The 25,891-nt window shown below is 52.7% G+C and overlaps 3 protein-coding genes across 6 annotated transcripts; 1 reads left to right on the top strand and 2 right to left on the bottom strand.

The window, feature by feature from the left end:
* The first annotated feature begins 317 nt into the window (after positions 1–317).
* On the top strand, positions 318–6,180 carry METTL25B (methyltransferase like 25B). Of its 3 annotated transcripts, XM_046681975.1 has the most exons (8): positions 318–439; positions 2,414–2,538; positions 2,690–2,882; positions 3,381–3,443; positions 3,678–3,821; positions 4,325–4,809; positions 5,240–5,424; positions 5,848–6,180. In XM_046681975.1, exons 1-8 carry the CDS (start codon positions 329–331, stop codon positions 5,967–5,969), a joined length of 1,428 nt encoding a protein of 475 aa, XP_046537931.1. In that variant the 5' UTR covers positions 318–328; the 3' UTR covers positions 5,970–6,180. The 3 variants fall into 3 exon arrangements, with proteins under 3 accessions (XP_046537931.1, XP_046537932.1, XP_046537933.1); XM_046681976.1 differs by lacking the exon at positions 318–439 and having other exon boundaries at positions 1,688–2,538; positions 2,730–2,882; XM_046681977.1 differs by lacking the exon at positions 318–439 and having other exon boundaries at positions 1,689–2,538; positions 2,775–2,882.
* A 351-nt stretch (positions 6,181–6,531) lies between these two features.
* Positions 6,532–10,950, bottom strand: MRPL24 (mitochondrial ribosomal protein L24). Of its 2 annotated transcripts, none has more exons than XM_046681982.1 (6): positions 10,818–10,950; positions 8,096–8,339; positions 7,920–8,015; positions 7,610–7,713; positions 7,201–7,331; positions 6,532–6,760 (listed from the first exon to the last, which is right to left on the bottom strand). In XM_046681982.1, the coding sequence occupies exons 2-6, from the start codon at positions 8,276–8,278 to the stop codon at positions 6,624–6,626; spliced, it is 651 nt and encodes a 216-aa protein (XP_046537938.1). In that variant the 5' UTR covers positions 8,279–8,339; positions 10,818–10,950; the 3' UTR covers positions 6,532–6,623. The 2 variants fall into 2 exon arrangements, with proteins under 2 accessions (XP_046537938.1, XP_046537937.1); XM_046681981.1 differs by having other exon boundaries at positions 10,779–10,923.
* Positions 10,951–11,843: 893 nt separating this feature from the next.
* Positions 11,844–21,640, bottom strand: HDGF (heparin binding growth factor). The gene is made up of 6 exons (XM_046683302.1): positions 21,258–21,640; positions 14,949–15,025; positions 14,666–14,804; positions 13,809–13,994; positions 13,335–13,558; positions 11,844–13,146 (listed from the first exon to the last, which is right to left on the bottom strand). Exons 1-6 carry the CDS (start codon positions 21,342–21,344, stop codon positions 13,140–13,142), a joined length of 720 nt encoding a protein of 239 aa, XP_046539258.1. The 5' UTR covers positions 21,345–21,640; the 3' UTR covers positions 11,844–13,139.
* Between the last annotated feature and the right edge of the window lie 4,251 nt (positions 21,641–25,891).

The following is a 25,891-nucleotide window of genomic DNA, read 5'->3' as shown; positions in this document are numbered from 1 at the left end:
AAGGGGCGGGACCTGGTACTTGGCCCGCCTCTCCTCTGAAGCTGGGGCCCGCGCGCCGCTCTGTGGCGTCACTGTCCGTGGCACCAACGCTCTTGTCTCTGACGCTGACACCTTCGCGCTGTGGGACGTCGCTACCTGTGACGTCAGGAGGGCGCCTCAGGTCTTCAATCGCAGCCTGGAGTCCCGGAAAGACAGCGTCGGGGACCGGATTCAGAGCGCTTTTTTCCCGTGCCGCCTGCAGAGCTGAGCCCGGCCCGGGTCCTGGACCCGCGTGGGACTGACCCTGGTTCCTTCCTCACCGCGTTCTCGCCACCGGCTGGACCCGGGGATGCCGGGCGTCTCCGCCCGGGGCCTCTCTTACGAGGAGAGGAGGCAGCTAGCTGTGAACCTCACCCGTGTCCTGGCGCTCTACCGTTCCATCCTGGACGCCTACATCATCGTGAGGCCACAGGGATGTGGGCGGGGTGCTCCCGGAGTGTGGTTGGCTAGGTGCCCACGACAGGGAGAGAATCTGGGGAGTTAGCTTCTGATCTCTTTTATTCTATGAATTTCAGTCTCTTGTCTGTACAAGAAGGGGTTGAAACTAGGGCGATTCTTTTTTTCAGTTGCCATAAATATTAATATTTCTAATATCTAGGTTGTTTTTCTAACCTTCCCAAATCCGAAGTAATAAGACGCAGGGACATTTGAGCCATGCTACACCTACGTTGAACTCTCCTAGGAACATGTGAGATGTTCCAAGAACACACATCTGTCGGAATTTGAATAAATTCCTGGTTTTGTACTGTAATGGACAGTTCCAACTTTGGAGTCAGACAGGCTTGCACTAGAATCCTGCCTCCCCTACTGTGTTAACCTTAAGTATTAAAGAAAAAAAATTTCTCCTAGTCCTGGTTTCTCAGCTGTAAAATGGATCTGTCTGGAGGATCATTGTAGAGAATAAATGAGATAATGTGTGAATGGCACAACCATCCACTGAATTGGTCAGCCCCCAAACCAGGAAGCCATTCTTGATTCACCCTTTCCTTCACTGATCCACAGTCCAGTTCTTCAACAAGTTCTGTTGGCTCTGCCACCAGAATAAATACCAAATTCATCCATTTGTTTCCATCTCCATTGCTACCATCCTGGGCCTAGCCACCATCCTCTCTCTCCTGGACCACTTCCTAACTGACCTCTGTGTTTGCTTCTGTTCCTCCGTAACCACTTCTTCACAAAGCAGCCAGATTGATCTGTTTAAAATGTAAATCTGATCATGACACTTCCTGCTTCCTAGGTGCTTTGATGAAGTCCTCATTCCTTACCGTTACCCATAATGCCCTACAGGATCTGTCCCCTGCTGCCTCCTGAACCCCACCACATTTCGTTTTCTCCCACATTGACTGTACTGCACCTATACTGGGCTGACTTCTGTTCCACAAATATTGCAGGCATCTGGGCCGTTGCGCTTACTGAGCTGCCTGGAATGTTTTTCCTCCACAGAAAGGCAATAGAGTAGAATGGTTAAGAGCAATAGCTCTAGAGTCAAATTGGTTTCAAATCCCAGCTCTGCTTCTTGCTAGCTTTATGACTTGGGCAAGTTACTTAATCGCTGTGCACCAATTTCCTTTTCTGTAAAATGGGGGATAAGAATAGTACCTACTTCTAGGGTTGTTTTGAGGATTAAATGCATTAACACATGTAAAATGTTTAGAACAGTGCCTGGCATATTAAAGTATTTTATAAGTGTTTGTTGTCACCTGAATTTTTTTTTACATGTCTATTTCCTGTTCATTCAAGTCTCGGCTATGGTGTCATCTCCTCAGACAAGTCTTCTCTCATTTCTCTATCTGAAGCAATACTCTCTCAAACTCTCCATTATGTTACTGTTTCGTTTGTGTTTTATTGTTTGTGTGACATTTAATGTTATCTGAAATTATTTTTTTAATGTAAACTCTGCAAGAGCAAGAATCTTGTCTGTCTGGTTCATTGTTGTATCCCTAGCCTAGAATAGAGCTTGGTGCCTAACCAAGGCTTCAGAATTTGTGTTGAACAAATGAATGAATAAAACTACATTCTGGCGTACATAATGTCTGGCATATATAATGGTAGGTTACTAAATGGTAACACACTGCGTGTCAGTCACTGTGGTGTTGGGGATGCAGATGTGAAGAATACACCATCCCTGCCTTTAAATTCAGCTAAGTAGAGAAAACACACATAAGTGGGGAAACTGCTAAAAAGAGAGTATGTACAGAATGCAGTCTGGGATCTGAGGAGAGAAAGGGGAGGCTGGAGCAGGCTTCAGAGAAGAGGTGACTTGGATGAGTAGGAAGTGCCTGCTGGTTGTAGCCAGTGGCCCTGCGATGAGAGTTGGGTAGGGAAGAATGGGGAGGGTAGTAGCCTGTTGATTGCTTCTCCCCTTCTCCTGCAGGAATTTTTCACAGACAACCTATGGGGCACTCTCCCTTGCTCATGGCAGGAAGCGTTGGATGGACTGAGCCCGCCGCAGCTGGCCACACTGCTGCTGGGGATGCCTGGGGAAGGGGAAGTGGTCAGGTATGGGCAAGGGGGCACTGTGCTGGAGGACCCGGCGCTGAGCCCTGCAGCAAGCCATTGCTCAGTCTCACAAGGGCTCCCTGGGTTGCAAACTGGTGCACTCAGGACGCGATGGGACTATTCACTGGGGGCCTGGGCCGGGCTATCTCAGGTACAGGTCGGTGTGGCCACTCACCCTGCTGGCCCTGAAGTCCACAGCTTATGCCCTGGCCTTTACCCGGACGCCTGGGTTTCAGAGCCCCTCAGAGTTCCTGGAGAACCCTAGCCAGAGCTCCCGACTGACAGCTCCATTCCGGAAACATGTCAGGCCCAAGAAGCAGCATGAGATCCGGAGGCTGGGAGAGGTGAGGAGAGGGCTGGGGTATAGGTGGTGTTTGGGAGTCTGAGAACTCCTTAAGCTGGTGGGTTACAAAGATGTGGGCACCTTATATCACCTGCAGGACTGGAGGCCCTAGAAGAGCTCTACCTCAGCAGGCATACTATAACCATATCTTGATGCTGGAGTTTTGTGGGTTTTTCATCCTTTTGCTGGGTTGGTTGGTGGTTATGTCTGAATCACTGTCTTATTCCTGTTCTCACACCTCCACAATCTGCTCATGGCTTCCCATGGGCCTCTCCTCCTTGTTCTTTGGGGGAGGTTGAATCACTGACCTAAAAGGAGCAAGGAGAGTGGCCTGAACCTGGGGTCAGCACCCTCCATTTTGATTTCCATATCTTGTCTCTTCCTTGGCACCCTCTACCCATCTTCCTCAGCCATCTTCAGCTCCTCCACCCTCATTATGGGTGTTTGCCCCAGGGGTCAAGAACCGATGGCCAGGAGACCTTTTTCCCTTCTCTTTCAGTTGGTGAAGAAGCTGAGTGACCTCACAGGCTGCACCCAGATTGTGGATGTAGGCTCAGGCCAGGTGAGCCAGACACCTAGCATTCTGGTTTTTTTGACCTAGGATAGAACAGTTGGAACACAGGCTATCAGGTCACAGTACCAGGGAGGCAGGTGTCAAGGAGTGGTAGAAGCAGGCAGGGCAGAATTTAAGCCTTCTGAGGGCCTGGGAACCAGGTGTCCAGGCCTGTGATAGGGAGGGTGACAGGAGATAGGGCACTGATCAGGAGTGTCTCCACCCTCCCTTTCATGACTCCAGGGCCATCTCTCCCGCTTCATGTCCCTGGGGCTGGGGCTGATGGTGAAGAGCATTGAAGGAGATCAGAGACTGGTGGAGAGGGCCCAGCGCCTGGACCAGGAGCTCCTGCAGGCTCTGGAGAAAGAGGAGAAGAGGAACGCACAGGTAGGCCAACCCTTCCTGCAGCCAGGACTGCAGGAGCAGGCTCTCCTTGGCTGGAACTGGGCACCAAGGCTCAATTCCCTCTTTTAGATTGCTCAGCATGAGATGGTATGGTCCCTACTTTCCACTCCCCCTTTCCCCGGGTCCCCTTTTCGCCAAAGCCGCCTCACATCTAAAAGGCACTTTCTAGTTACAAAGTGCTTTCCGTACTGATATGTTCTTCTCACAACAACTTGTGAAGTGGCCAGTCAGGTATTAGATTCATTACAGGTGAGGAAACTGGGACTCAGAGCTGAAAAGATTTGCAATTAATAGTGATATGATAGACCCAGAATTCATCCCACCTCCTGATTCAAGGTCCAGCTCTCTCCTACAGCCCAGCTTCTCTCCCATCTTCCTCCTTGGGAAGGAACACAGAGGACAGATCCCTTCCTGCGGTCTGAGGTGGCATCATGGGGACAGCAAACAGACTTCCCATCTGCCTTCATCCCTTCCTGCCTCCACAGGTGGTCCAAACTGGCCCTCGCCACTCCCCACACCACGTGGTTAGATGGGTAGACCCTACGGCCCTGTGTGAGGAGCTTCTGCTTCCACTGGAGAACTCACCTCAGGGTGGGGCCCGCTTGCTGCTCACAGGCCTCCATGCCTGTGGGGATCTGAGCGTCGCCTTGCTGAGGCACTTCTCCTGCTGCCCTGAGGTGGTGGCCCTGGCCTCAGTGGGCTGTTGCTACATGAAGCTGAGTGATCCTGGTGGCTACCCACTGAGTCAGTGGGTGGCTGGGCTGCCTGGCTACGAACTGCCGTACAGGCTTCGGGAGGGAGCCTGCCATGCCCTGGAGGAATATGCTGAGCGGCTACAGAAAGCAGGCCCTGGCCTCCGAACCCACTGCTATCGGGCAGCACTGGAGACAGTTATCCGTTGTGCCCAGCCCACGCTCCGTCGGCCAGGCGTGCAGGGGATCCCCAGGGTCCACGAGCTCAAGATTGAAGAGTGAGGCTGGGGGAGGTGGGTGTGTGGGGAGGGGGCATAGCCAGCTGGAGGTCTGATAACCCTCCCACCCTCACTTGTTAGCGCATCCTAAAGAAAACCTACATGTGCCCAGGGGGGTGATTTTGAGTTCTCTCGCTGGGGCAGCTTCTCAGAATTTCTTAAAAAGGGAGTTGTCCCTGTTTTATCAGGAGACAATCATGTTTTTTTAATGCTAAAAATATAGCTAAATAATTGGGACAGATGTGGCTGAAAATCAATTTTTGGATTAATTTGCTATTGGACAGACAGCTTACAGCCAGAAAAATGTTTCAAAATGCATATTAGAGTAGCAAATCAAGCAAAGTTGGAATTGAATTAGGAATGGACAGTGTAAGTGGGAGATGGAGATTCCTAAAACCAAACTGAGTGTTGTCTGTGGCTGATCCCACAGGTATGTGCAGCGGGGACTACAGCGGGTAGGGTTGGACCCCCAGCTGCCGCTGAATCTGGCTGCCCTTCGGGCCCACCAGGCCCAGGAGAACCGTGTGGTGACTTTCTTCAGCCTGGCCCTGCTGCTGGCCCCACTGGTGGAGACACTGATTCTGCTGGACCGGCTGCTCTACCTTCAGGAGCAGGGTGAGGGTGGCCTACAGCAGGGACCCCAGGGCCAGAGGGGCTGGAGTTCTGGGGCTCCTCCTTCAGGTCCCAGCCTGATATCTGCTGGGACTAGGTTCCTCACTGTGGTGATTCTTGGACCACCTGCTTCAGAGTCACCCGTGGAGTGGGGGTGGGGTACTTGTTAATGCAAATTCCTACTGAGTCAGCCTCTGGCAGTGCATCCTTGAGTGCATTTTAAGCCAGCATCTCAGGCACTGAGAACCTACAGTGTTCAAAGGACTGCCTCCTCCTAGTCATCTTCCTGGTAGAGAACTGGGGCTCCTTAACCCCCCTGGAGCCTCCCTAAGGGGGAAAAGGAGCCGTGCCTACAGACTGGGCAGGAAGTGGGGCTGAGGGTTTGCTTCACTCCTCCCCTTCTGAGTAGCGCTGCCTTTCTCCCAGGCTTCCATGCTGAGCTGCTGCCCATCTTCAGCCCTGAACTCTCTCCCAGAAACCTGGTTCTGGTGGCCACCAAGAGGCCGCTGGGTCAGGCCTTCTCTGTGCTGGAGACTGAAGACAGCTGACACAGCACATCTTGGACCCCATCTGAAACCACCCAGGTGCCACAGTGGGTGGTGGTCTGCACCTCCTCACCCAGAGAACCAGCATCCTGCATCTTCCCTGGAATCCTGATTCCCCACAAACCTTCAGCTTCGTATCCTTTCTCTCCCTCCATGTGTTATGTAATATTATGTAAAAATTTATTTCTAATTTATTAAAAAGTTGAAGTCTTTATTTCCCACCTATTTTTATTAAATATAGAAAAGGACAGATGTACACCCTCCCTACTGAGATCCTGCAGAGGAGCTACAATTCGGACCCACACCCCCAATCCCCACTGTCCTCCATAACAGGCAGTGTCTTCTGTTACTCAGAGGTCTCCATTGGAGGGAACCTCTCTCCCCCTCTGGTCTCCATTCCAGATTCTGCAGGCCCTGCCCCTTCGGAGGGCCGCCTTATGGCTAGCTGACCTCCATCCAGGTTCTGTGGTAACATCAGAACAGATGCTTCCTCCCTTCAGTCCCTGAACCAGGTGCATTGGAGTTGGAGTGCTGGTCTGCAGAAGATAAGCAGCTGCACACAGAGGACGACTCATGGCTCTTTATTGGTGTCTGAAGAAGAGGTGGCCACAACCTTCAAGGCTAAGACAAGGAGAGGAGAAGCTGCTCTCCCCAGGTTCAATACCAATAGACTTTCTTGTGTCTCCGAGTCTCCTGGATCCCCATCGCCTCCATCACCTCCTCCTCCAGTGTCTTTAGACGGGGCACATAGGTTCTTTCTAGAGCATCTTCCACTGATGTGTCTTTGGGGCCATCTATTGAACCAAAGGAAAGAAGATGGATGGGAGGGCTTCTTAACATTTCTTTTTTCTTTTTTTTTTTTTTAACAGGTAGTTTTTTTTAATTTGATAGACTTTAATTTTATTTATTTTTATTTAATTAATTTATTTATTTTGAGGAAGATTAGCCCTGAGTTAACATCTGCTACCAACCCTCCTCTTTTTGCTGAGGAAGACTGGCCCTGAGCTAACATCCGTGCCCGTCTTCCTCTTCTTTATATGTGGGATGCCTGCCACAGCATGGCTTGCCAAGTGGTACCATGTCTGCACCCAGGATTCGAACCGGCGAACCCCAGGCCACCAAAGTGGAACATGTGCACTTAACCACTGTACCACCAGGCTGGCCCCTCTTAACATTTCTTGTTCCCATTCCTACCACACCTACCCCCATCTTCCTGCCCCTCACCCAGCCTCACCAGTCCATGTTTCAGGGACGATGCCATCAGCTCTGGGAAATTCAGGTTTGGGGATAATTCTTCCTGATCTTGTAGAGACTCGTACCCGCTCTCCTGCTTCAGTGAATCTCCACTCCACCTCAGTGGGTTTCCTAGTGGATAGAAGAGGTGAGCCTGGCCTGGGAGTCAGGTCTCCCTGCCACCCTCCAACCCAAAAGTCAATGGCTGAAAACACTAAGGTCACCATCTTGTTCCTCTGCTACCTCTGTCTTGGGGTTGTCCATGAACATGAACAGGGGGTCATGTTCATGAGATGGCCCCCCTCAATTTCCAGAGCATCCAACCCACCATTCCCATTGGATAAATGTGGTCAACAGCTACGTGGACTCAGAGGGTGGAAAACCCTCTGACCAGAGCCCCATGTGCTTGCCTGTCCACAGGATCCACAAGTTTAACCTGGTGGTGGAGCAAGGGTGCTTCGCTAGGGATCATGGTTCCCCGGTAATCCTTGGTCTTGCCAATATAGCGGTAATGCTGTCCAAAAGAGGGGGGGTAATCAAAAGAGGGGTGTAAAGGGGGCTTGCCTACCACAGCTCAGAGCATTCAGCCCAAGTTGAAAAGTAGAAGGTTCAGTCGTCTCACCACTCCCTCAGCCAGTCTCCTGCCTCCCTGTGCTGCTTAATGGGGAGGGACAGATGAGACAGGCTTTCTGAGTATCCCCATCCTCACTCTTCACTTACTGTATTCAGCCCCTCCAGGACCACCCAGTTTCGCTGCCGGATAACTTGAACCACTTTGCCTTGCTTCCCAGCATCCTTGCCTTCTAGGACCTCCACCTGTGGGAAGACATGAGGGATGAGAGGGAGATCCTTGTCCAGGAGCCCCTCCCACCACTTACCCTGTCTGAGGTTCTCACCCTGTCCCCACAGAACAGATGCCAGTCTTCATCAGAGATGGGTTCCACAGCCACCCGGCGCCGCCTGGTCCCTGGAGGATTCTTCCTCTTGTCTGACAGGGAGCCTGGGCGGCTCATCCCGTAGCGGTAGTTGGGAGGTAGAGTGACCTTGGATGCCAAGGCCAGCAGGGCAGAGAGACGCATGGTTGGAGGCTGTGAGAAGTCCTCTGGCCAGCGAAAGACCCAGAAACCTTCCTAGTCAACTCTGGAGTAGACAGATAGAAAGGGGGCCAAGAAGCAAGAGAAGGAACATTTTTTTAGGCACTTGGTCCATTGCTTAGTGGACCTCATCTCATTAAATCCTCACAAGATATTATCTTCACTTTACAGATGAGGAAATAGACTCAGAGAGGTTAAGTGACTTGCCCATGGTCATAAAGCTACTATGCAGGAGAATCGGCATTCAAACCCACCTGTATCTGACTTCAAAGTCTCAAAGTCTTCAAAGTCTCATTGAGGCCAGAGACCTTGTTATCTAGCTCACCCCTGAATCCAGCAGATCCCAGTAGGGCTTGGCACAGAGTAGGTACTCAATAAATAGTTATTAAATAAGTGCACAAACAGCAGGATAGGAAGAAAACAGTGGCATAAGGCCAAAAGACAAGCAGTTATAAAGTAAAACAGATAGGTAGTAGAGAGGAAAACTGGGACTGAAATGTTCCTACATCACTTACAATCCTATCCGCAGTCAGGAAATAACCACTAACCACTCCTCCTAAGACAGCTTCTTTCCTACAGGACCCAGAGCCAGACTCTAGGATTACTGGGTCCTAAATTTCCCAACTAAGTATGGACTCTAAGCCTCCCAATTTGGGATGATGGACTAAATAAACATGGTGGTGAGAGAATCGAAGGAAAAAATAATACGTGTGTCAATTTATTGAGCACTTTACCTGCCAAGTGCCATGCTAAGTGTTTTCCTGGATCATTTCATTTAAGCCCAAGGAGGCTTAAATGATGGAGGTACCATTAATCTTGTTTTATAGCTAAGAATAAAGCCTAACTTCAAAGTACAAATAAAGTGCACTATAATGGCATAACGAGCTCTAGACTGGAGTCAGACCACCTGGGTTTAGTCCCTGCTCCACCATCATCTTATTGTGTAACCATAGGCAACTAGACTTCTGAGCTTCAGTTTCATCATCCATAAATCTTTAGAGGGTTAGGGGCTGGCCCAGTGGTTAAGTTGAGCGGGGGGGAGTTTACAAACAACCAGTATACAAAACCAGTTTTGTATGTATGTAAACCGGTCCTGCCCAGTATACAAAATAGAGGAAGATTGGCACAGATGTTAGCTCAGAGTGAATCTTCCTCAGCAAATAAATAAATAAATAAATAAAACCTTTACAGGGTTGTTGGTGTCATTATTTTAAATAAATTTTCTTTTTTTTTAAAGATTTTATTTTTTTCCTTTTTCTCCCCAAAGCCCCCTGGTACACAATTGTATATTCTTCGTTGTGGGTCCTTCTAGTTGTGGCATGTGGGACGCTGCCTCAGCGTGGTTTGATGAGCAGTGCCATGTCCACGCCCAGGATTCGAACCAGTGAAACACTGGGCCGCCAGCAGCAGAGCGTGCGAACTTAACCACTTTGCCACAGGGCCAGTCCCTATTTTAAATAAATTTTTGATAAATAGTTTTATTTAACTTTTATTTTACTTAATAATTTTAACAAAATTTTAACACAAATTTCTAAAAGGTACAGAGTAATGTGAATAGTTAATCATCCCTTTTGGAAAAATTAAAAAATATATATTTGGGCACATATATTTATGGGCAGGAAACAGGGAACAACTAAAGTACTTGTTTTGGGGGTGAGGAAATGTTTGGGAGGGCTGTTCCTTTCTGTCTCATTCTTTTCCATAACGTTTGTATTTTTTAACCCATGTGCATTAAAAAAATGTATCAACCAGTTTATCTGAACAGGGGGATATTGTGTCATTTTTCTTTATACTTCTCAATATGAAAAAGAAAAGGCCTAACGTTTTTAGTTAATGCTGGTTGAACGTAAGGGCCTCAGTGTTCTCATTCAGATTCAACAAATGCTTAGGGAGCACGACCATGTGACAAATCTAATGCTGGGAACTTCACTATTTCTGGTGTTTGATCTTCACATGACCTGTGAGGAAGGCTGACAGGAGACAAGGAAACCAAGGCCCTGAGATCTGAAGGGACTTGCCCTAATTCATACAGCTTCATAGGAGCAGAGCCAACCTTAAGAAAGACTCCTGCGTGACGGCCGCAAGAAGTCCCTCAACCTCAACCATTCTAGATCTGAAGCTCTGGGAGGAGATCCCAGAAGCCAGCTCCCTAGATCTTTTCCTTCTTTCCCTCCAAACTCTGGAAAGGCTGGTGCCTCTTCCGCAGTGGGGCTTTCACAGCGTGCTATGGAGGCGCCGAGCGAGATAGCGAGGCGGCGTGTCTGCCGCGCAGGCCCCGGCTCCAAAGACTTCCCCGGCCAGCCCCAACCCAAGCGCAGACGCCCAGTACCCAGCACTCTTCAGCAACCACCCGCTCCAAGCTTCCGGTGCAGGGAAACCCAGGGCGAGAAGACTGAGCCACAGAGGGGGGAAAAAAAGGGCCTTCCCGCATCCGCCTCCCGGACCAGCCCAGAACCACCAAGAGCTCGGACGGCTCGACCCTCACCGCCACTTGCCGCGGCGCCACGGAGCCTCAGTCGGTTACCTCTGCACATGGGCGCTAAGCCCCTGCCATCCCCGTCCCTCGGCTCTCTGGGAAATGTAGTCTAATTGTAGAGCAGAAGCTCAACAACGAATCTAGCCTCTCTGCATGCTGGGAGTTGGAGTCCGCCGCTACGAAGCAGGCTAGAAACAGGAAATTTGGTCGGGTAGGAAATCAAGAAAGCGTAAGCACACCGTGAAGCACGTCGGGAGCTGAAGGCAAAGCAGGATAGGCTGCCGTGCCTGGCACATTCTTGCACATGCTCCGAGTGGAGGCCCCTGGGAATTGTAGTTTCTAGAGACGATGGCTCCATTTTCTAGGTGATTGGGGCTTTCTCTTCAAAGCAGAGGGCCATCCTTTCTAGGTAAGCCTACAGCCAATACTCTCCCCGCTTGCCCTTAGGGCAAATTACAAAACTGTCATAGGCCTTTTAAAGGAAAGGATGAATCGTGGGCCCACCCAGTGCCGCCAGTGGATGATGATCTAGTCACAAAATGTCAGATCTGGAAAGAACCTTGGAGATGACCTAATCCAGCCATTCTACTTAACTCAGTGAGTACTGGGAGGATTCCACCCTGTCAACCTCCTCGCCCCTCATCACCAGTTAAGGGTGGCAGGCACCCCCAGCTTTGACCTTTGCGGGGTCAAAGTTGTTTCTACAACCAACCCAAATACCCCTGCTTCCATGGCGATCGTGGGCTGCAGCTGATATTGGCACCTTCTCCTCACATCCTACTTCTTGTGCAAGCTTTTTTTTTTTTTTTTTTTTTTTTTAACCTTCCAAGGTGCTTATGGGGGACTCTGTGTTAAACAGTGCCTGGGCAGAAGCAGAATGAATAGTGTAGTTTATTCTGTGACTTTGCCCTCATGTAGAAGTCTTGGATATTTCTAACAGCCTGAGAATGGGGGAGAAGCTGGCACCCCTAATCTCAATCTAAGAAGGTGATTTGGGAATCATTTGCATTCCCTTTCCCCACTCCCCTTCTTTAGTTAACCAATACACGCCAAAGAATCAGTCAGAATCCAATGTAGTAATCAATGGGTTTTATTTTCCTAGAACTGAAATTGTCTACGGTTCTCAGAGCTAAACTTCCAAAGCTACAGTCAGCAATTTTTCATCAGAGCCCAAAGAGAGGGGCAAGGGTGAAAAGAGACAAGAGACGGAAGAGAGGCAGAGACCAGTAGAAAGAGGTTGGGAGAGGGCACTCATTTCCCTCTGTCCTCTCAGTGGGTTAACAAATCGGATCTGGTGTCAACACTGAGGGGACCAGGTGGGAGTATGCGGATGGGAAATGACACCAGAAGGAACACCAAAGCCCCAGCTACAAAAAGAAAAGTCATCAAGCCCCAAACAGAAGGGGAGCCTCCCAGTGCACCTCAGAAAGGGGGGCAACAGTGGGGAAGAAAGGAGCAGAATGGGGGGCACACAAAGGGATAGGGGTCTTTAAAATTTTTTTTGTAATTTTCTTTTATTAAAAACATTTCCTAAAAAATGTGTCTTTTCCTTTATGTCTGGGTGACATGTGACTGCAGGCTGGCCTTGAGCATTGTGGGGAGAGGGAAAGGGGCAACTAGGGATCTCCCCAGGGCATCCCATCTCTGGCCCAAGATCTAAAGGGTGACAGAACTCCTCAACACTCCCACCCAAGCTGGGTGAAATCAACCCTTCAGATCCCAGGTCCTTGGCCCAAACAACCTGGAAGCCCCAAAATCTTTTGATGATAAACTACAACTCCCAGAACTCCTGGGGTCAGAAAAGGAAAAATGGGTGTTGCCAACCATCAAGGACTTATGGAAGGGAGCCCCTCCCCCACAAGCTGTCCCACTTTCCCTGAATCTAGACAGCTGGGATAATAGGTGTGGGAGGAAGAGACAGGAGCTCAAGAAGATACCATCCTCCTGCCAGCCCCCCGACCCCAATTTGAGGATTGCCTCTCCCAGACCCTAGAAACCCATCCTGCTGTTTATCCTCCATCCCTCCACTCCTACCCTCTTCCCAACCAACCCAGAGGTCCAGAAAGCCTGGGGCGAGGGAGAGGTGTGTCAGGAGGTGGAAAAACAGCTGCCTCATCTCATCCCACAAAGCAGAAGACATGGCCCTGATTCAGATCACAGGGGTGTGGGGACATGGTGGTGAGGGCCAGGTGGCCTGCCCCATCCAGGTCAATCTCCAGGGGCTGGGCTTGGAGAGGAGTGAGTGAGTGGAAGAGGAGAGCGGGCTGGGGTGAGGAAGGGGTTCCCAGTTTGCAGGCCATGGCCAGTTTCCCCAGTAGCACCCAGACAGCAGCAGGAACGGGGCGGGGGCTCCTCTTGAAACATTGGTGGCTACAGGCTGCGGGGGAGGGTTGGAGGGGAGAAGGGTTAATGGTGTGGCCTTGGCCTGGCCTTGCCCCAGTCAGTGCCGGTCTCCTGGGAAAGCCCACCCTGCCTCCCGAGAGGCTGACTGCTGCGGGCCCTCCTCCTCTCCGCAGTGACTGGGCCCTCCCAGCCCAGCTGCTCTGGGGCAGGGGGCTCACTCACCTCTCATGATCTCTGATGCCTGGGGCTTCAGCATCTTCCTTGGCAGCCTCTTCCTCCTCTTCCTCCTCTTCTTCCTCCTGAGGAGGCCCCCGGCCAGAGCCAGGCTCAGAGGGGGTACTGTTCTTCTCCACCTCCACAGGGAGGGGCCTCTCACTCTCCAAGGTGGCCGCCTCTTTCTCCTCCCCTTCGGGGTCTTCTGCCTCCTTGGGACGTTTAGGGGAGTCCTAGGCAGGATTGGCAGAGACACAGTGGGCTGAGGCTGGAGAGGGAGGACGCCAGCCACCTGCCTCCCCCTCCTTTCCTCAGAGGCTCCTTCCTGGGGATACACACAACCCCTCTCCAGCCCTCTGCTAGCTGAAAAGTCTTCTGTGTCTCATCTTCTCAGCGAGGGACTCCCCAGAACCTCAGACTGGGGACTCCCTGAAGAAGCAGCAGCTATCTTTCAGACTGGGAGGCCTGCGCCTGGGCCCTTACCTCCAGCAGGTCCCCTGCTCTCCTCTTCAGCGCCCCCTTCTCATTCTTCTCCTTGGTTGGCTCATCAATGACCAGCTTCCCTTCCTCATCACTGCTACCCTCGGCATTCCCCTTCTTGTCACCGTCACCCTCTGTGGCTTCCGGCTCGGGTTCGGGCTCTTCCACAGAGCTCTTTTTCTGGGAAGACTGTGGCAGAGACAGCAGAGGCTGAGTGGCACCAGCGGCTGCCATGCTGGACCCCCTTCCCAGACCCCTCCCTCGGCCACTCACTCCTTCCTTCTCCCACCTCTCCCCCGCCCCCACCCAGGTGCCCAGTCTCACGAGTGATTTGAGACCCACCTCTGTCGGATTAGCCCCGGGGTAAACCCACTGGCCGGGCAGGCAGGGCTCTGTGCAGGAGGGGGGAGGGCTGGAGCAGGAGGCAAAACCTCGGGTCAACTTCTCCCAAAGGGAGCTGGGACCCTTTCCCCGCCAACCCCCGCCCCCCACCCTCCCGCCTCATCCTGCCCGGCTCACAAGCACCTCCTCCTGGAAGCCTTTGCAGAAAGAGTTGAGGCCATGTCCTATACTCTGGCTGGGCCCAACACGGGCCTGTCCCCACTTACCGCCTCCATCCTGTTCTTGCCCCCCCAGGCCGCTGTCTAACAGTTGCCCCTCACCACAACTACACCACACACCCACAACCCCAGCCCCTCCTGCAGGAAGCCTCCCCCGCCCCCCACCCCATGAGCTCCTACTCTGAAAGCCCTGGCTTTCTGAGCCCCATTCTTGAAGGCCAAGTATCATGTGTGGGCCCTGGAGGAAGCCTGTGGCCACACCTGCTTTCCAGGGGGTCTCTGGGACAGATGACAGCTCACCTGGTAGCCAGAAGCCTTGACAGTAGGGTTGTTCTCGATCTCCCACAGCCCCTCGCTGAACCCTTTCCTCTTGTTGGGCTTGCCAAACTTCTCCTTGGACTCCTCGTAAGGGAAGAGGTCTTTGGGGCCCAGGAATGCCCTGGTGAGAGATGCGAGACTGTGCTCTCAAGCCCCTCACTGCCTCTGAGCTGCGCAGCCCGATAGGGAAGGGGCACCATCACCACCACTCTTTCCCTCCCAAGGCAGACTGCCCACGGCCCTCCCCATGGGCCCCCTTACTCACGTCTCGTGGGTCCCGAAAAAAAACACTTGGTATTTGTTGGCTGTTGATTTCACTGCAGCCTCAGGCATCTCGTCAATCTAAGAGCAGGATGAGGGAAGTGAGCATGAGCTGGAGTCCTGAGTTCTCGAATTTGAGGCCAGGGGTGGGGGTGGGGGGCTGACCTCTAAGACGCATTTGTGTAAAATCAGACTGAGAGGGACCCAGGAGATCACCAAGGGGGCTTCTGAACCATTTTAGGAGTGAACTTCGTTCAAAAGAAGCAAGACACGAAAAGCCCAACGGAAACCCTGGAGTCACCCCCCACTTCACAAACCCACCAGCATCTGTTCTGCCTCCCAACACGTTCGGATTCTGTTAAAGCTCCCTGTTGTTGCCATCACCCTGGTCCAACCACTGTCACCTCTTGCCTGGACTAAAACCACAGCCTCTGTCTCTTCTCTGTCTCCATTCTTGCCCCCTGACAACCCATTCTCCACACTGCAGCCAGAGTGGGCCTTTCAAAGCATTGATCTGAGTATTTCATCCCCCTGCTCGAAACCTTTCAATGGCTTTTTGTGCCTCTAGAGCCTACCCATTCACCTCTTCTCCATAACATCAAGATCTGCACCCCAACACTGCCACCAATATTTGTATACCTTTGGGCAACTTAGGGAACCTCTCTCTGCTTCAGTTTCCTCATCTGTAAAATGAAGGTAGTCATAGCTCTTAAGCCATAGGGTTGTAAGAATTAAATGACCACAACCTGGCACGTAGTACATCCCACATATGTGCCTGCTACCAGCATCCTCTCCCAGCGCGCTGACCTCTGCTCTCTGCTCCAGCACACTGATTTTTCACTCTCCTATACTCACTAATTCCTGATCAGCCTTCCAACCTCAGCCCCATCATCACTTCCTCCAGAAAGTTTCCCCATCTCTCCCTACCCAGGCAGCTTCTCAGATAAAATTCTTAGCACTTCTCCTTCACAGTGCTTTTCACAATTCCAATTTTACAATTCACAATTTCCAGTTATTCATATTATCCTTTAATTAATGTCTATGTGGACTTCTATACCTGCTCCGAGATCAGAGAACAAGTCTGTTTTTACCCTCAGCACAATGCCTAGCACGCAGTAGGTGCACAATAAAATTTGCTGAATGAATCTACAAAACAGATAAAAGCAGACTACTCTGGTTCAAGTAGAGGAGTGAGGCCAAGGGGCTGTATATTCAACACCCCCTTTAGTAGTTGCCCAAGAGGTTTCTGGGGAACACTTTGAAAGCCACCTGATGTATGCAAATTCTCTCATTTTACAGATGAGGAAACTGAGGCTCAGAAAAGTAAAGTGACTTGCCCAAAATGACAGAGCAAGTTGGTGAGGGTTAGGTCTCAGAGCTGGATCTCCAACTTGTTCCCCTGCCTGAAGTGTCCTGGGGGCATGAGGGTGCTGTGGTGGAGACTGTGCAGAGGTCTGAGGTCGCGGAAAGGAAAGACGCAGTGGCCCAGACAGCCTCTCCCAGATCAGGCCCTGAAAGCCCAGGCCAAGCTGAGCTGGTGGGGGGAGGACTACAACTCCCAGCAACCCTTGCAGCAGCCCCAGCGGCCTGGCTTCCCGCCGGACAGAGGCCAGGTAGCCATGTTGACTGGGGCCCCAGGCGCAGATAGGGAAGAGACAGACAGGCCAAGGCAGTGATTAACACACACAGACTAGGGCAGAGTGCCTGTCTGGGGGCCTGGGGAGACAGGGAGGCTGGGTGGATGGAAATAAGCTGAGACACACCCAGGAGAGGAGGTGGAGCCCTGGGCATGAAAGTGAGGGGCATCTTGCTCGACATGGAGTCTTCAGGCTCCTTGTCCTGTGGCCTGTGGGGACAGAGGTCCAGCCCCTCCCCCTAGGAAGGCCCAGCACAAACTGGGCCCTCCCCAGGACTAGGAGACTCTGGGATGTGTGAGCAGGGGGTGGAAAGGCATGCTGCGGTGCCCCCCCCAAACAGGATCCCCATCACTATGACAACCTGACCCCGCCCCCGGGGCCACTCAGCAACCAGGAATGTGACCACCCCTCCCCCCAGGCCCTCGCTCTGGATTGGGGAGGAGGGGACACCAACACACACACCCCACCCCCAAGCCTGGAGTCTGCCACCTGCGTCCCCGGCGTGGCTTGAAACCACAGCTAGGGCTGAGGGCCGGGTCCCTTCTCAGGAAGCCAGACCTGGGGTGGGGGTGGAGGAGGAGCCAGTCCTGAGCCAGGACACCTGGGTCCTGTTACTAGCTAGCTCCCCACCCTCCTCTCAGAGGGGGAAGCAAAAAACAAAATGAGAGCCTCCAGGGCTTAGAGATCCCAGGAGACAGGCACAGGACAATAATAGCTAAAGCCCTTCCCTAGGCCTCTTCTGGTGGATTTCTGTGCACCAGGAAGCCGGGCAGGGTGGGGATCTACGGGTCTCCTGCTAGGAGCGCAGCAGGGAACTACTTCAAGCTCTGAATTTTTAGTGCCCACACCTGAGCCAGGGCATTAACATGCTCTAGGAAATGTGTGATGAAAGGGGAGAAACCCAAGCTCAGGAAAGGGGGTGGGCGGGGTGAAGGGTCAGAAATGAGACACGAAGTTCTCTCAAGGAACATGGCCATGGCAGAGCAGCTCCCTGACCATCAGTCTCTTTCCCATAGAAAGCAAACTCAGAGAGAGGCAGCCGAACATTGTGACAGGGGACCCAGGAGGCCACCAGCTGCCCAGCCTCAGGGGTGGGGGAGAAACAAAAGAATGGATGGGAATTAAAAATAGACAGAATGAGACACACCAGATATACCAGCCCTGCTGACTTCTAGCCAAATAAAGGTGGATCTAGAGGAAAGGGGGAGGCCAGGGGCCTGGGTGGATGGGCATCTACCCAAAAAGGGTCATCCCACACCCGTGCCTCACCTTGAGTGTAGGCACCTGTAGGGGAAGGGCCAGGAAAGGTGTGCTCTTTGCACTTAATCAAATTCTCAACCCTTCACCCCCAAACAGGGAAGAAATCCCTTCTGTAAGAGACCCTCCATCCTTCAAGCTGCAGAGGAAATGTCTTTTCTTGCATTTGGAAGTGAAGGGCGGTTCTTCCTTGACGTAGAGGATGTGAGGTCTCAGGGGAGGCCTGTACCCCCAATACAGACACATGTCTCCCAGGCGGTGCCTTTATATCCAGGCTATGACTCAGAACAAGTGAGTCAAGGCTAAGTGGGTCAGGGTGGGGCCAGATGAATGCTGAGGACCCCACTGCACCCCCTTCCTCTGGTCACCGGAGGAGGGGGCTCTGCTACTCCTCAGCCACTCCAGGAATCCAGGCAAGTTACTTCTCCCAGGCCAGACCCATCCACTCCCACCCCCTTCTCCTCTGCATTTGCCTGGCTCCCACACACAGGCCTGAGCACATGAAATCCCTTCCTCCCAGAGCCCATGGACACCCTCTGAGGTCTGAAGAGGAATCTGAAGTTCCCAGGTGAGGAGTGGGGGGAGAGGACTGAATACCTCTGCCCCAGGCTCAGACCAAATCCAGGCCCAGGGCCGTCTGCCCAGCACGTAGGGAGGCAGCAGGGAAGGCTAAGGCCACACTGCCTGCCAGCCAGGGTTCTGACCACCACACCCAGGGCCCAGGCCCAACCTGACCCAGGAACCAGAAAATCTGGGGCAGGAGACAGTTGGGGCCAGGAAAGTGTGGCAAGCCCAAGAGGCAGAAAAGAGAAGGTGGTGCCTGGATGTGGGGGAGGGGCTGAGGGGAGAAAGATGGGTGAGGCCCTCGGCCTGCTTAGGTTTGCTGGGATTGTGAAACAGGAAGCCGAGAGAGGAGGAAGGAACCTGGGGGGGAAAAATCCCTGAGTCTTGGAGATTAATTGTTAAGTGCTTGGAGATCCCCCAGGAAGTCAGGCAGGAGGAAGAGGAAAAGAGAAGGTTAAGATGGAGTCATATCATCCTTCCAGGCAGGTCTTGCCTACCACGTGGGCCCCTGTGGCTGGGCTCTCCAAGCACTGGGCTGTTCCAGTCTCACCCAGTCAGCCATCCTCCCCAGAAGCAGGGGCTGAGGAAGGAAAGTCCACACAGTGGCTTTCACCATGGCTGAGGATTCTGGCTGCCTATCAGATGCAGCGCAAGCAAGGCCCCCTACTCCTCCTCCATCTCAGGAGGGGCTGGGCCCCTGCAGGCTCTGCCACTCTAGGGACTAAGACAACATCAAAGGATGGAGACTCAGATGTGTCTCTTCTTTTGGCATCCAAGGGGAATGTGTCTGGGAGCTAACAGGCTTGGGTCACTGCTCCCCCTAACTGTCACAATCAAGAGCCAGAGCACAGGCAAAGGGTGGGGCCCTATCTCTTTGGGATCCAGTCTGATCTCCCTTCCTCAGCCCTAACTTTATCTAAAAGGTCCAGGCCTCCACAGAGGAAGAGACTCTGCCTCCCCATCCCACCCTTCTGTCCTGGAGGCCCAGGGTGAAGAGGAGAAATGGATGGCATTCCCAGTCCAAAGGTCCCAGAAACCCGAAGGTCTTCCACACAGGGGCCAATGTGGGCCCATCTGTGTCCCCCCCTCCTTTTTCTCTCTCCCCTGATCCAGAGAGGTTCCCTGTAACCCACATTCCAGCTGTGCCCCCTCCCCAGGGCTTAGCTCAGCCCCTGGACTTTGTCCCACCCCCAGGAGGTAGGAGCAGCAGAAACCTGGGTTCAGTTCTTGCCCTGCCCACCAGGGTCTTGGCGTCTGGGCCAAGAAGGCAGATGGATCAAAGGTGCAGGGTAAAGTACATGAGTGTTCACACGCCACACACATATATGCACACACAAGGCTGCCTGTGGCTGCTTCCTCACAGTGCCTCCCTCTACCCCAGTCCCCTGGGAGGCCCTAGAAGCTAGAAGAGTCCCACTTCTCTTTGTACTTCACTGCTATTCCAGAGGCCAGGCATCTAGAAGTTTCGGGGAACAAGGAGCTCAAGACATATGGGATTAGGCACACTCCTCAGGAGAGGGTACAGGGTGAGGAAGGGTCTCCTGGGCTTTCTCAGAGTGGCCCCAAAGTTGGCCTGACCCCCTGAACAGCACCCAGGGGAAGCTGGGGCAACTTTCTAAGCTCAGAGCAGACTCTGGGCCAGAAGAAGAGATCCAGACTCACGTGGAGAACAGCAATCCAAAGTCATAATGCAGTCCTGCTCTTGCCCCCTCCCCCAGTAGACTCCCTCCCTCCACTCCTCTCTGCCCTTCTATTTCACTCTACTGGAGTCCTACACTCTAGGGAACTGAGTCATGCCCGCACCCAATACCAAAGGCTTCTCCACACCAACTTTGGAGTAAGTTACCAGACCCCAACCTCCTCCAGCACCCTCTGGCAACCTCCCTCCCTCCTGACTTCACCTGTCTCAGTCCTTAGGGGAAAGGTGATGAACACGCCAGGCTGGGCTTGTGGGCCCCACCCTCCCACCTGGCCAGGTGCTGGAAGGGGGAGGGGGCAGGCCCTCATATTGGCGGGCTGAATCAACCACATGGCCGACTGACTGGGTCGTTCTGGCGGGAGAGGCTCACATCTGAGGAGGAAAAGCAACTCGCGCTCCCCCCACCTCCTCTAAGAGATAGTCTGGACTGGACTTCCGAACCTCACAGGGCCCTGCCACCCGAGGCCCCTTGAGTTGGCAGCATACGGAGGAATGTTTTTGTGCGGCTGAGCAGTGAAGGGTTCTGGCAGATAATTTCCGAGCCAGGGAGATCCCCCCTTACGCCGCCCCCAACCATTCCTCGACCTTCCCAACTTCAGACCTCTTACGGACGCCCGAAACCAAAGTTTTCTAGAGCGAACTCCGCCTCCATCTACCCCTTTCTGGGCTAGGATCCTTCTTTAATCATTTAATCTAGGAAGAGGAGTTTGAACCGGGGGCAACAATCAATGGAGAAAATGGGGGTCTCCAAGGGGGTCCCAGAAGGGGGTGGCGGCGGCAACTTGGGGGTGGGTGGGAGGAGTTAGACGGCTAGCCCAAACCCAGGCAGCGTGCCCGAAACCGCTGGGAGTATGGGGGCTGGGGGCGGAACTGAGCACGCGGAGCCGGGGGCCGGGAAGTGACCGGTGCCCTCGGATCCCCGCGCCGCGCACACGCCTCTACGCGCGGACGCCGTACTCGCCAGGTGTTCGCCGCCACCCCCACCCCCGCCTCCACCATTATATAACCGCCGGGTGGGCTTGGAGGCACTCGGGAGAGAGTCTGGGACTCAGACGCCCCCCGCCCCACCCCCTCCGCGCCAAGCGCTCGTGCCCTCCCCGGTGTTATGCAACCTAAGCCCGGAGGGGGATAGGGGGCGGCGGGCCGCGCTGCTCACCCGGGCCGGCCAGTGTGGGTAGCCCTTCATCTTGGCGAACACCAGGTCCCCGCATTTGTACTCCTTCTGCCGGTTGGATCGCGACATGGCGGGGCTCCGGGCGCCCCGGGCTCCGCGCCGGGCCGGGAAGCGCGAGCCCAAGTTTGCGCGTGCGGCGGTGGCGGCGCCGCTCCGCTCCGGCCCTCGCGCGGCCCCCGCCTCGATGGTGGCCCCCGGCCCGAGCTCCGGCGCGGCCACGGCGTCTCCGCCCGCGCGCCGCACGGACGGGGCGGGCGCGGATCGGGGGCAACGCTCCGGCGCGGTGGGTACGCGCTCGTGCAGTTGTTTGTGTTTGAAATTCAATTGCTCCCTCCTCTGCGCGAGGCCTCTTCCTCCACCCCCCGCCCGGTCCCTACTCCTCCTCCTCCCTCCTCCCTTTCCCACTCCTCCTCCTCCTCCCCCCTCGGCGCTCCCTCCCGCCGCGGTTTGATGCGTGCGGCTTCTTGACGCCCCGTGCCTGGCACAGCCCGACGCCCAACCCGGAGCCGCCTGGCGGCGCGCGGCGACACAGGCGTGAAGAGGCGATCGCCGAGCACGCCGAGCAGGCTTTGTGTGCCCGCTGTCGGTGGGTGCCCGCCCGCCCGGGAGGAGCTGGCGCCCGGCTGGACGGAGCGGCCTGGCGCCCCTCCCCCGGCCCCGTGGGGCGCTCACACTGCGGCCTCAGCGCAGTCAAGTGTCGACGTCTACGCGCAGTGTCTCCCTGCCCTCTGCTCCATCCCAACCCACGAATGTGTGCTCGGCGGCGTGCTGGCCGCCGGGGCGAGGGCTGGGCACGGCACCGCACCGCTGCGCGCGTAGACGTCTACCCTGGACCTTGACTTGCTTACGGCCTGTGGGGTGGCCCCCGAAACGTCGGGGATTTGCGCCCTACGAAGGCCTTTGTTGAGGAAAGGCTCGAGTTTGGTAGCTAGGCGGTGCCTGAGGGATTGTGGCACAAAGTGGCCACCTTCTGGGTGCTTTAGCCCGATCTCGGTTCTCATGCTATTTCCTGGCAAAAGAGATCTGGGCTGTATGACTCGACAGGCCCGCAAAGATGAGTTTCGTTCTAGTGGGGAAAAAACCGTAGAATATCAATAAATCCCAAACCATTATTAGGCATTCGTGTTTTCGTGTTCGTTGGATAAATACCCGGAAGTGGAATGGCTGGATGTATGGTAGTTCTGCTCTTTAATGAACCGTGAAGACCGAGGAGCCAGGCACTATCTCTCTTGAGGGGTTGGGGAGGGGGGAGGAACCTGGGAAGGCTTCACAAAGCTGGTGCCTTTGAGCTGGGCCTTAAAAAATGGGTGATTGTGTTGGATTCCACGGACTCTATTTTAGCCTCAGTTCTATGTTAAAAAGTGATACAGGGGGCCGGCTGGTGGCGCAGCGCTTCGCAGGCCCGGGGGTCGCCAGTGCTGTGGTGGGCGTCCCACATAGAAAGTAGAGGAAGATGGGCACGGATGTTAGCTCAGGGCTAATCTTCCTCAAAAAAAAAAAAAAGTGATCGAGCCAAAACTTTAACTCAGGTCTCTTCCTATTGAGCCAAACAAGACTTTATTGTAATGACATCTTTGATCTGCTGTCACTGTATTGGTCTTGGATTTGCCCAAATTCCAGACACCTATGGTCTCTTAGAAATTAGATATTTGGATCTTACCTCACAGCACGTCTAGATCCTTGAAACTTTGGAACAAAATATTCTGGGTTTGAATAGGTAAAATATGCATGTTTTTCTTCCCACAAGTTTTCTGATCGCACTTCAAAGCATATGCAAAGTCTCCCTGGGAGGAAGTGCAGGAAGTGGCCCAAAGGCCCATCCACATCCTACCCTGCTGTTCGCCTGCTGTCATGAGAACTTGGACCAACCCCTGAACTTCTCTGAGCCTCAGTTTCCTGAACGGTAACATGGGACACCATTACTGTCCTGCCAACGTGAGAGGCGTAGAACGGCTGCTTATCCTTGGCTGGGGCCTGTAGTCGTTCCCTACACTCCTGCATATCAGTTCGTTGTCCTTAAGGCCCTGGCAATGCATTTCACATGTTCTGCCTTTATAACAGTGTGTTCTCTCAGCATAATTTCCCCTTGCGATCAGAGTCTCTCTGGTCCTGTGCACAGGTGCTCCAGGCCCAAGGCTGCTGGCACAGTGGGGCGCTCTGCAAGGTCCTGTTGCAATAAAAGAGCCACACACACCCTCAGCCCCAGACTTGTCGATTTGTTTCAATAGCAAATCCAAACTTGTTGCAACAGAGCAGCTAGATTCCAGTTGGTGTTTACTCTATGATGCATTCCAGTTTGAAATGCAGTCAGTGTTATAGTCCCGATTCTGTCAGGCTAATGCTTTTCTTTGTTGTTCTTATTGTTGTTGGGAAAGAATCTTGTCACAGATTTTTAAGGATGTTTCAGTAAGTCCAGTGTCACAATAAGTTTCCTTTAAGTGTCCAGGCTGGTATTATAAATAGGCACAGTTTCAGAGCAACAAATGTTTTTAAACTATTTTCCAATTTAGCACATCCCAATTTAGTTAAAACCAAGAGTCCTATCCATTTCTCCACTTTGTTGCATCATAATAGCCTGTTTGGAGGTGGCAGTAAGGCTTCTAAATTCTTTCTGTGACAAATCTCTTGGGCCTGTCATTCAGTCCACCATGCAGATGCTGGTTGCAATAAAACAACCAGGGTTCCCTTTGTTGCAATAATCTCCCAGGCCTTGGTTGCAATTTAATATCCAAGTTCTCCTTACAATAACATCATCAACCATCACAGCTGCCCCTAACAACCAAGCCAAGAGCCACAGAGGGTCAGTTACACGGGCGGGCAACATAAGCCTGCTTCCCCTGGGGTTCAGGTCTAACTTAGTGCTCTGCAGACTTTAATGTGCAAATGAATCACCTGGGAATCCCCTTCAAAAGCAGATTCTAATTCAGTGGGTTTGGTGTATCCGCATTTCTAACAAGCCCCAAGGTGCTGCTGCTGCTTTAGACCACCATTTGTGTAGGGAGGGTCTGAAACATACGAGTCACAAGCCCCCAGACTGCCAGTCCCGCTTGGAGCCAATTCACAGATGTCTCAGTGACATGATTCCGTTGATGCCGGTGCTTGAGTCCACATTTGTGTGGGGAAGGAGATCAGGACAGAAGTTTGGGGGACTTGGGGCGGAAGCGTGTGGATGACGATCTGGCTCCAGGGTTCTGAAGCGAGTGTCTGGAGGAGCCAGGTCAGGAGAGATAGCGGTGGCCTTACTCTGTCCCTACCTGGAAGGAGCAGTTGACACAGCAGCAGGAGGGACGGAGTTCAGACCACTGGAGGAAGGAGCAATTTAGGGAAAACCACTGGGTTTGCGTGTCAAATGGACCTAGGTTTGAGACTTGCTAGCTACTTACTGGCTTTTGGCAAATGACTTCACTAGAATTTCTAAACAAAAATTTCTTCCACTATAAAAATGAGATACAAACAGCTACCTTCTGGGGTTGTTGTGAAGTGAAAAGGAAATCATCTGTGTGAAAAGCTCACCTGCTCATTAGGTTCGAAGGAAATGTCAGCTTCCTTCCCTTTAACTCCCAAGAGTGAGGGGTTTGGCTATGGCTCCAGCTGTCAGCACTGTGTGACCTACTCCCGTCGCCACGTCTTGGCCCCAGTTACCCTTTCTGGGAAATGGACGAGAGGAGGATGGGTAGTTTAGACAAGTGGTTTTCAAAACTGCATCTCCATGCCCCCTCCCCTACCCAAAATGAAAGAGTAGCCATGCTTGTGTTTTTATGCATTTTACAAGGAGGAGTCAGAATGGTTACGAGTCAGAGAAAACAGGGTCTGAGTACCTGTTCCACGACTGATGCACTGTGTCACTTTAGGAAGGCTACTTACCTGCCCTGAGTCTCAGTTTCCATGTCTGTAAAAAGGGGTTGGGATGAGGGTTGAATGAATTAATGTATTTAAAGTGCCTTGAACAGAACTGGGATCATGGTAAGTGGTTGATAAAATTGGTTATCACGGTATGTATCGTTATATTAGATTTTGAGGAATATTTAGTCTGAGAAAATGGATTCCTTTGCAGGGAGCTTCTAAGGTTCCAGCCCTCTGCTCTGAGAAGGCTGGCACTAGTACCGTAGGTGAGGGTGGTTAGCACAGGCTTGGGAGCCAGCTTCCCTGGGAGTCCCAGCTCCACCACTTACCAACCGTGTGACCTGCCACAAGTTACTCAACCTTTCTGTTCCTCAATTTTCTCATCAGTAAAAGGGGATGTTGATAAATCAGTTAATATATATGATATATGTAAGTGCTTAGAACACTGCCTGGCACATAGTAGGACTATTGGCTACTATGTGTTAGCTATCAGCTGTTAGTATAATAATATTAGCCATTTTTCTTAAAAATGTTTATGTTTACAACTCTTCTGTATGTATAATATCTTTCATAATAAAAGAAATTATTTTTTAAAAAGAGGGTTTTGGGCCACACTGGTGATCTAGTGGTTAAGTTTGTGTGCTCCGCTTTGGCAGCCTGGGGTTCATAGGTTTGGATCTCAGGCGTGGACCTACACACCACTCATCAGCCATGCTGTGGTGGCGTCCTACATACAAAATAGAGGAAGAGGGGCACCAATGTTAGCTCAGTGA

Source organism: Equus quagga, chromosome 13, assembly GCF_021613505.1.
Source record: "Equus quagga isolate Etosha38 chromosome 13, UCLA_HA_Equagga_1.0, whole genome shotgun sequence".
NCBI classification, from domain to species: Eukaryota; Metazoa; Chordata; class Mammalia; order Perissodactyla; family Equidae; genus Equus; species Equus quagga.
The sequence above is the reverse complement of the archived record's forward strand: the minus strand, read 5'-3'. Positions and strand labels throughout refer to the sequence as shown.

Coding starts and splice junctions, on each gene's coding strand:
- MRPL24 (XM_046681982.1), bottom strand. CDS start 8,278: ATGCGTCTCTCTGCCCTGCTGGCCTTGGCATCCAAGGTCACTCTACCT. Junction 7,332..7,609: donor CTTGTGGATCCTGTGGACAG/GCAAGCACATGG, acceptor TCTATCCACTAG/GAAACCCACTGAGGTGGAGT. Junction 6,761..7,200: donor CGTCCCTGAAACATGGACTG/GTGAGGCTGGGT, acceptor TTGGTTCAATAG/ATGGCCCCAAAGACACATCA.
- HDGF (XM_046683302.1), bottom strand. CDS start 21,344: ATGTCGCGATCCAACCGGCAGAAGGAGTACAAATGCGGGGACCTGGTG. Junction 15,026..21,257: donor ACCCACACTGGCCGGCCCGG/GTGAGCAGCGCG, acceptor TCCTGCTCTTAG/ATTGACGAGATGCCTGAGGC. Junction 14,805..14,948: donor TTTTTCGGGACCCACGAGAC/GTGAGTAAGGGG, acceptor ATCTCTCACCAG/GGCATTCCTGGGCCCCAAAG.
- METTL25B (XM_046681975.1), top strand. CDS start 329: ATGCCGGGCGTCTCCGCCCGGGGCCTCTCTTACGAGGAGAGGAGGCAG. Junction 2,539..2,689: donor GGGGAAGGGGAAGTGGTCAG/GTATGGGCAAGG, acceptor GGGCTATCTCAG/GTACAGGTCGGTGTGGCCAC. Junction 5,425..5,847: donor GCTCTACCTTCAGGAGCAGG/GTGAGGGTGGCC, acceptor CCTTTCTCCCAG/GCTTCCATGCTGAGCTGCTG.